This window comes from Balaenoptera ricei, chromosome 17, assembly GCF_028023285.1.
Source record: "Balaenoptera ricei isolate mBalRic1 chromosome 17, mBalRic1.hap2, whole genome shotgun sequence".
In the NCBI taxonomy this organism is placed as follows: domain Eukaryota; kingdom Metazoa; phylum Chordata; class Mammalia; order Artiodactyla; family Balaenopteridae; genus Balaenoptera; species Balaenoptera ricei.
The window spans coordinates 29,715,826-29,724,865 of NC_082655.1; the positions used below are offsets into that span (position 1 = coordinate 29,715,826).

The 9,040-nt window shown below is 36.6% G+C and overlaps 1 protein-coding gene across 3 annotated transcripts in view; it reads left to right on the top strand.

Annotated features, from left to right (window-relative positions):
- Positions 1-8,458, top strand: part of RSPO2 (R-spondin 2) — a 165,405-nt gene extending 156,947 nt beyond the window's left edge. For all 3 annotated transcript variants that reach the window (XM_059901746.1, XM_059901745.1, XM_059901747.1), the window contains one exon: positions 8,349-8,458. In XM_059901746.1, the coding sequence (XP_059757729.1) occupies positions 8,349-8,458 (110 nt within the window). The remainder of the gene's footprint in view (positions 1-8,348) is intronic.
- The last annotated feature ends 582 nt before the right edge of the window (positions 8,459-9,040 follow it).

Genomic DNA, 9,040 nt, shown 5'->3' on the forward strand with positions numbered 1-9,040 from the left:
TAATTTAAGAGTGGCAAACGAGCCTGATTGTTTTCTGCAAATTTTATTTATTTTGAGTAAATTCAGGGTGCATAGCGGCATGACATTCTAGGAGAACCGTTTGAATGCTTAAATTTTTTGATGATGTTCAATTACATGAGAATGTGTACTTACAGTGCATGGTCCATAGCAGGAATGTCCACCAATCCACTTACCCCACCAAGAAATTTTATAGATTGCATCTTGATAAAAGGTAAGGAAAAGAATAAGCAATGAATCAATGCAGTGTATATTTACAGAAAGTCGCTAAGTTACAGATAAGTTGTCACGTATGCCATATTAACAGTTCATAATGGGTTTTCAGTTATGATGAGGCCATGGATTTTTCTCATAGAACTCTGTCAGAGTAATATTAGCCATCTTCTAATACTTTTCTGTCTTTCTTGAAAAATAACTCTATTGCTGTGTTCTTATCCAGGGACTTTTAAAGCTGTAAAATTATATAAGAGAGAAATATTGAGACCTGGTTCCAAGTCCAGCTCTGCTGCTAATTAGCTGTAGGAACTTGGATAGGTCACTCAGGTTTCTTTGTGCCTGGCTTGCTTCATTTCTAAAGCATTTAGCAGAGTTGGACTAGAGCAGAGGGTAGTAATGTCGGGTATACATGCTGTCTTTCCACCCTCCCCAACATGGTCCACTGTCTGAGGCTGGGAAGCCAACGTGATCAGAAGCCTTGCTCAGGAGTCACCACCTAACAATCAGCTTTTGTACTTGATATTAAATCTCTGTGCACTCCCTGCACCAGAAGATAATGATGATCATTTTTAGATTTACAACTCTATTCTTATAGATAAGAGACCTAAGAGAAAAGGACCTGTTCTTTGCAGGTAGTTTATGTTAACTTTCCCCGTAAGAAAATGGGAACCTGGGTTTGTGAATAATGCTTTTTTCCCCTAAATCACTGTTTGAATAGCAGATTTCATCTTTATTTTCTTTTCTCTTAGCCTCCTTTACCTTCAAACATCTTTTTAATAGAAATGTAATTACATTTTTCCTCGTGCAGCATTTGGATCTTGCTACCTATTCTTTAGTCCACCACAGAGCTTACCATTGGCTAAAAAGAAAAAAAGAAGACCTTCAGTTGGGGTTAAAAGAAAGTATTTAAGAAGTTAGAGCCTAAAAGCTCCCCTGTATATATATTTTTAACCAGAGATACTCTTACAGTAACAGTGAATTATTGCCCCCTTGTGGTAGAGTTATATATTTACTTTTTTCACACAAATGAAATTTTGGACAGGATGATTTTAGTTTTCACTACTCTGAAACTCTTTGTCCTTGACAGTGAACCTAAAGTAGTTATGAAAAGAACTTGAGACATTTTTGAAACCACCTCTTTTTGTTTATTCTCACCTATCTTAAACTCCATGGAATCTTGTCTAAACTGATTTTTTTCTTTCCTGTTTGAGGTACCAGATTTCTAAGAACTTAAGTTAAACAAATCAACTGGAGTGATCAATGTTGTATGGAACAAACCTAGATATTATTCAGGTTACTTTTCTGTAGTCTTTACTGCTTCAAATGGGTTGGTAAGGGCTTGGTAATAGAAGTTTTATCTTAGACCCAAAGATCAATAATTTTCTCCAGAGCTATATACAATGAGGAAATTTTGAAACACCATGTGCAAATCTTAGTGGTGAAACACTTAATTCATCAAGGTTCAGGTCATCCTCAGGATTAGCTTTTCTCTTCCATTTTCATCAATTTGAACAATGAAACAAGATTTTTTAAACCAAATGGGACTTCCTTTCAGCAAAGTAGGCAACAGACCTCATGCCTACTAAAATGTCTTTGAGTAGAGAGGCGTCGAAGAGAAAGGAAGACATTTTGTACTCTTCTTTTTGCAACAAAAAATATGGTAAAATTTTACAGATAAAAGAACAGTAATACACAGTCAGAATCGGCTTATTGAATTACAGCTTACAAATTAGTATAAATCTGCATAGGTAGTAAGTATTCTGAATTCTGAATGATTTTCATGTTTGTATGTTTAGAGAAGCCCATTTTGTCAGTTATTTTTTATTTTGGATGGTTGTCACTCTCCACCAATAGCCTTGTAAGATGAACAAGCTAACTGGTAAGCTATCTCCAGATTGTGTATAGATTTTGAAAGCACATGCTCTTTTTTTTTTTATAAAGATGAAATGACTAAGTGACCACTTGGAAGTTTCAAGTTATGACTTGAAATTCAAGATGTCCAGTAAAGTTTCCTTAGTAAGTGGCTTGTTATTTTTCAACACTATGACATTTATTGGTTTGTCTCTAGATTATTTTTTTCTCAAAGAAAATTTGATCACAGTCATCAAACAACTATTGAACAATTTACCAGTCCTTTAAAAAGACAACGATCTCTCTCTGTGAAATGTTTTCAGTAGAGTGTATTTTTGAAAAACCAGATAGATGTTACTTAAAATGCCAATTAAGGAACTCTACTGTAAAGGAGCCAAATAGGTTCATTTGCTTTACTCGTTCTAGCTCACTGTCTCTGACTCTCTAGCTGATGTAAATAAATAACCATCAATATGTTGTTCTGAACCATTATGAATGTGGAAAGATTTTTATCTTGGACTCTGTAGAATATAGAGGGGTAGAGCCAGTCATGCTCATCGTATTTGCCTCCTTGGACACCTTTCTAGATACAAGAAGCTTTGTGAGCCAACATCCATTCTTAATGTCTAAAATATTTAGGTTAGTAGTTCTTACACTTTCATGTGTTAGATGCAATTGTGATTGATCCCTCCACTAAAGAACCTGCTTACCACCACAGTAGGAATGCTTTTGAATTACAGGCTTTTTCTTATGCCCATTTATGACAAGTTTTAGGGACAAGTAATAGTAGTACTCTTGGGAATAAATTTAACTGTCATGGCCTTAAAATACAAAATACTTCAATTCATAGCTGAAAAGAAGCTTTATTATTTCTGTAACCATAAAAAGAAGAGGTCATAAAAAATCATAGTTAGACATTCAGGTAATTTACAATTTTTCCAGAATTATAGTAAACATCTCTATGCAGAAATCTCTGTTCAACTTTAGGTTATTTTCCTAGGATAGATTCCTAAATCTGAGTCAAAAGTTAGGAATATTTTTAATGCTTTTGTATACATTGCCAGATGGCTTTTCAAAAAGGCTGTATCAATTTTATATTCTCATAATGCATCCTGATGCCTGTCTTACCATTTTCTCACTAGCTTTTTACATATTTTTACTTTTAAGAATCTTTGCAGTGGCAACTCATCTCAGTTGGAGGTTTTAATTATGAGATTTGATTCTTTAAATATATTTATTAGCTATTTTATTTCCTTTATGAATTGTATTTAGGTCTTTTGTCTATTTTTTGAGCTTTTAAAGTATTTTAGGAATCAGCTGGCATTTTTCCAGAGAATTATCAATCACTCTTAAATAAATAAATCCCTATTGCTACTCATTCTTGGGCAAACTAAAGTTGCTCATACAAGAAAAAAGAAATAACCCAATTACTATTTATTGTCTACATCTCAGTCCTTGTGGCTTTAGATGTGGAAGCAACCTTATGTTTTGCTCCAGCACATCCTCTGAAGTATGACAAGATTCATCGAGTTAGTAGTTACAGACTTCTTGTCCTCAGTTTTAGCTGCTTTGAAGGATGAGTGGAGGTGATTCCCAAGTCTCCATGGTGAATTTCATAAATACAGTGAAGCCCAGGTTTCAAGTCAGCATCACAGACTTACCATTAAAATTTAGTAAAAATTGGTACTCATTTCAGGTGATTAGCCTTGTCATCATAGTTGTGGCTATAACAATGGTAATTATAGTTGATTACATTTGCATGATGTAGCTTACTTTGCTCAGTTTTGTGTGTGTGTGTTTGTGTATGTATATATAGAGAGAAGCTTTTATCTTTTTCCACAGTCACAGCTACTGAATTTATTCTTCAATTTTCTTTCATTGTATTTACCATTAGGAAGTCTTTCTCAAAGCACTTAGCAATCATAATGCAAACCCTAGACATCCTTTGTACCTTACTGATGTACGTACAAGAACCATTGCTCTGATGATAAAAAGACTCTTACCTAAATCTAGTGAGAGGAAAAATCATTTGAAGACCTTCCTTGAATTGGGGAGCTTATGAAAGAATGAAATTCATGTCCGACTGGCAGTGGAGTCAGTATTTTCACAGCTTCATGTAATTTGTAAGTCTGCCTGATATCTTGGTTCAAAATAATGTCCTATTCCTGATTCTAAGAGCAGCAATCTACAGCTGGATGTTACAAGTATTTCCATAAGGGACTGTTCACCTTTTCCTGTAGAAGAGTTGATAGGTTATCCTGTTGGACCATTTCCACATGTGTGCAAGTCAATGTCATTATGTTGGTTAGAGTGTGGCTTTGATAGCATCTTTCTAACTTTGTTCATTTTGATAATAATCTTGTCTCGCTAGTGATAGTTTACATATCTTTTTATCCTAGGAACACAACTTTTTCACACGATGCCTCATGACTTTCTAGTGAAAGATAATTGTAGCATCTTCATCCTATAAATGTAGAAACTGAGAGTCACAACCACAATGTATTACCAGACATCTCAGTTACAAGACTGCCTACCTACCAGGTTTCCTTCCTCTCAGAGAGGACCTTTCTCTATTAAACCACATTGTTTTCCTTAAAAACTGTTATATCTGGGCCAGTCATCGTCTTGCATTCATATAACAGTGCTGTAAAGATTTGCTCTGTAGATCAGATTCCGCCTGATCTTGAAGAAATTCTCCCAATAGTAATTTAAGGCCACTGCATTCTTCAAGTACTCAGGACAATGATATGAAGAATTTTTCACTGGAGTTGGACATAGCTGAAGGCTGACAATCTCATAAAACTCAAACCTTTTCTGCTCATCCTGGGCAGTATATTTGCCAAGTCTTCTCTTGTGAACTGAGAAGTAAGAAAGTTAAGTCCATGAGCTGAATTACTCTTTGGGTGACTGGCATCATATTTTCCCTTAAATGCTCAGGGTGAATGTAGTTGATAATGTGGAACAATCTGAAAGTACACAAGTCATTCTCTCAGTCTAATTTCATAGTCACAGATGTAAAGAAGTTAAGTGGAAACAAATTAGCACACTTATATGTCCAATATAACTTATTTTCACATATATAGATAAGAATAGGGATATTTATTTCTGTTAGCCTTAATCTTACCAATTCCTTATATTTGAAAATCTTAGTAGAGTTCAGAAGAAAATGTGTGCAAGACCCTTTTCATACTCTATGTTAGGTTATGTGTTAATATTTTACTACTTTGAGTTGGCTTAAAGTCCAAACAACCTACTATGGACCACAAAATATTTTCAGTTAATTTAGAACTATCCATGGTCAAGTCTTGGCTAATCGTCTTAAGCCTTTGGTGTTTGCAATATATCCTACGTGAGAAGTGGGGCTGACCAAAAACAAAACCAAGCAGTGAACAAATAGCACAGAGATGTCATTTAAAAGAGACATCTGGGGCTTCCTTGGTGGCGCAGTGGTTGAGAATCTGCCTGCCAATGCAGGGGACATGGGTTCGAGCCCTGGTCTGGGAAGATCCCACATGCCGCGGAGCAACTAGGCCCGTGAGCCACAATTACTGAGCCTGCGCGTCTGGAGCCTGTGCTCCACGAGAGAGGCCACGGCAGTGAGAGGCCCGTGCACCGTGATGAAGAGTGGCCCCCACTTGCCACAACTAGAGAAAGCCCTCGCACAGAAACAAAGACCCAACATAGCCATAAATAAATAAATAAATAAATAAATAAATAAATAAATAAATAAAAAAAAGAGACATCTGAGGAGAAATTTTAGGGTTGTAATAAGGTCTCCCAAAACATCTCTAGTTGGAACCAGTACCATAAAACTTATCGCCAATGGGATAATCGTATAATCTATAAAATAAGTTTTCAGAAGCATTTCTGAATTTTTTGTCCCAATATGAACTGCTTTATGCAAATATTGAGGAACTTCTATCACACAATGTTCTATCAGCCAGCAAACACAAAAACTACTTGATATTGACAATTACATCAGAATAATATATTGATATTAGGTAAATGACATGAAATTAACCTTTGAAAATGAGAGTTTGCAGTCACTTAGCATAGATTTGCTGTTAGTGAAGGAGTACACATCTAACATTCAACTACATAATTTATACAAAGAATTGAAATGGTGATTGGGAAAGGTTTTATTTAAATAACATATTCAGTATATTTTTATCTTAACACAACACATTTTAAAATCTAGGAATGTTCGCATTATTTTTTCATTTAATTTTATTTTGTTTCTAAAAGAAACTCCAGCCTTTAAATAAGTGAAACACAAACTGAATTTTTACATGGTAGTCAGCAATGAATTTTTTTAACTAAGGATTTTTTTGTTGTTTTTTGAGAGAAAATATAGAAAACCTTCCTCATAAAACTTATATAAGTGAAACTTCTTTTTAAATATGCTATTTTGTTAAGTATTTCATCTCTCTGTCCTTATTAGGTGTGTCTCATCATTAGAAACAGTGTTACTAAATAGTTGTAACTTTACAGTTTCTTTGACTAATGATGCCTTGGACTAAAGTTTCATTGGGTAGGATTAACTACGTTTTAAGTTGGCAAAATGCCATTATAACATTAATGCCAGAATTTAATGAGAACCAGAAGTTAACTTCAAGGACCTTCATAATTTAATATGAGGCATGCTTATGTTATTTTACTGTAGTGTCCTATTAAAAATAAGTTATTCTTTATCTTTGTTCTTGTGATAAAAAGTTGAACTCAGCAAAGTTTTACTTATTGAATCTAGGGTCTTACAAGTAAGACTCTTCCATCCTCAAACAAGACAGACCCTTTCCGATCAGAAAGAGCAGAAATGAGAACCACCTCCCTTACTTAAAAATCTCGTGGCCTCCTTTAATCTCCTATGACTCTGGTTTCCTATGGCTCATATCTATCTATCTTCCTAACCTCTGGTCTATTTCTTTTCCATGTCTTATATCAGCCACTTCTCCATTGCCTGGATTGAAAAGCTGACCAGCTATGTCACTGTAATGAAAGGATCTTGGGGATATTGAGTTTCTCATGTGTGGGAAGGATGGAGAGCATGGATTAGAATGGAATGTTCTATTTGTGGTACTGATGACTGCGGTGTCTAATAGCTATACCTCACAGGAAGAGACAGCTTAAGTTTTGTGGAACTACATGATGAAGTTGGAAGTAGGGACAGTTAGAGGAGGAAGAAGAGCTGACGGGAGGATTCTTTCTAGTCTGTGAGGAAGAACCTTCCTGTCCTGAAGGTGTACAGCACCAAACTTCTAATGCAGATGAACTTTCAAGCTCTTTTCTGTTCTAAAAATCCCATGATTCCTATGTGCTTAGAACCCAAAGGACCTAAAGCAAATGCCTACATTCCTTATTCTTTTTTCTCACAGTCCTACGTAGACATACTTGCAAAGAAATGCTGAGACCTTATAAAGACTGGAAACCGTAACCACAAGATGGAAAAAGTAAAATACAGTAGAGGCAAAGGGAAAACTGCATCCCCAAACTCCTGATGAAGGAAAACCTCAACTATTTAGCTGTGGTCTGTGCTTCCTAGTGGCTAAGGCAAAGAGGGAAATAGGATAACAGGGTGTGATTTTCTGGTAGTAAAACACACACCTATCAGTTCTTCAGAAATAAGCAAGCATTTTTCTTGCTCTCAATAAGACCAACTTGCCTAGGAGATTTGTATAAGAAGCCATAAGCCACATAAAAATGATGTCCTCATGAATTTTAATGGAAAATAAAGTACTCCACATATGTCATTTCATTTATTGGCCTTTGGAGAACACTGAGGGAATAATGTTAAAAGCTAGACGTTTTCTTCTCCCGTGGGGGCAGGGAGAGGGGCATTTGAAACTTCTGCTATATTTACTATAGATAGATGCTTATTTTCTTTTGACCCACTGACATATGGAGCAGCAGAAAGATGTAAAGATGTCTAGTAAAGGGTAGCATTGTTAAAAGGAGGAGGGGATAAATGGAATTTTTGTGGCAGAATGATATTTGCAAGACTGATCAGGCCGCTGGGAGGTTTTTAAATATGCCAGTTCCCTGTAACAGGAAGATCAGTCTCTGTTTGAGACAGCATATCCAATTTAGTAAATTATTATTATTCCGTCAAAATTAATGTGAACAATTTTCTCTTTGAGGCTGCTTTTTCCATAGGTGATGTTTTCCAGATGGGCTTTGTATAAAACTCTTAACGTTTTGTGTTTTCTTTCCTAGAGAAAGAACCTTTTCTGACATGTCTTCATTTCTTTCTCTTCCCCCTGTTGTAGGGAAGAGAGTGCCAAAGGCAAAGGAGAGAAAGAACAAGAAGAAGAAGCTGATAGAAAGAGCTCAGGAGCAACACAGCGTCTTCCTAGCTACAGACAGAGCTAACCAGTAAAATAAAAGACACAGGGTCTTTTTTTTTTTTTTTTCTTTTGGTGGGTGGGGGGTGTTTTTGCAAAAGTGCACAAAGCTACTCTCCACTCCCGGACACTGGTGGGTTGGTTGCATTTGCGCTGCTCGGACCAGTACCTGTTCCCAGTAACATTGTGAGAGGAGGAGCCACGAGCGTGGTCTCTGTGTTATTTATGCTTTGATTTGCATCTGGAGACTGTGAAGGCGGGAGCTTTCGACCTGCAGCAGTGGCAGCAGGAGTAAGTGTACAGCATGTGACTCAGCTCCCGGTGCCCCCAGAGAGAGCTGCCCCTGGTCCCACAGAGGGGCAGGAGGTGTGAGGCTGCAGACCCCCCACTGGGGAACTGACTTGTGCATATTTATGGAAAGACAGCGCTTGGCAGGCAAAGTGCTATTTCACTTGTGACCTTTATTTCTCATATTGTGCATTTTCAAGGATCAAGGTCTGTGGATATCTGCTTAGTGTTACCACACGTGGTTCTCAGCAACTGTTACCTTCCAACTCTTGTGCACGGAGACTGCTTTTAGCTGGGGTTCCGCTGCAGGAATTCCCGTTCAGTTTCAC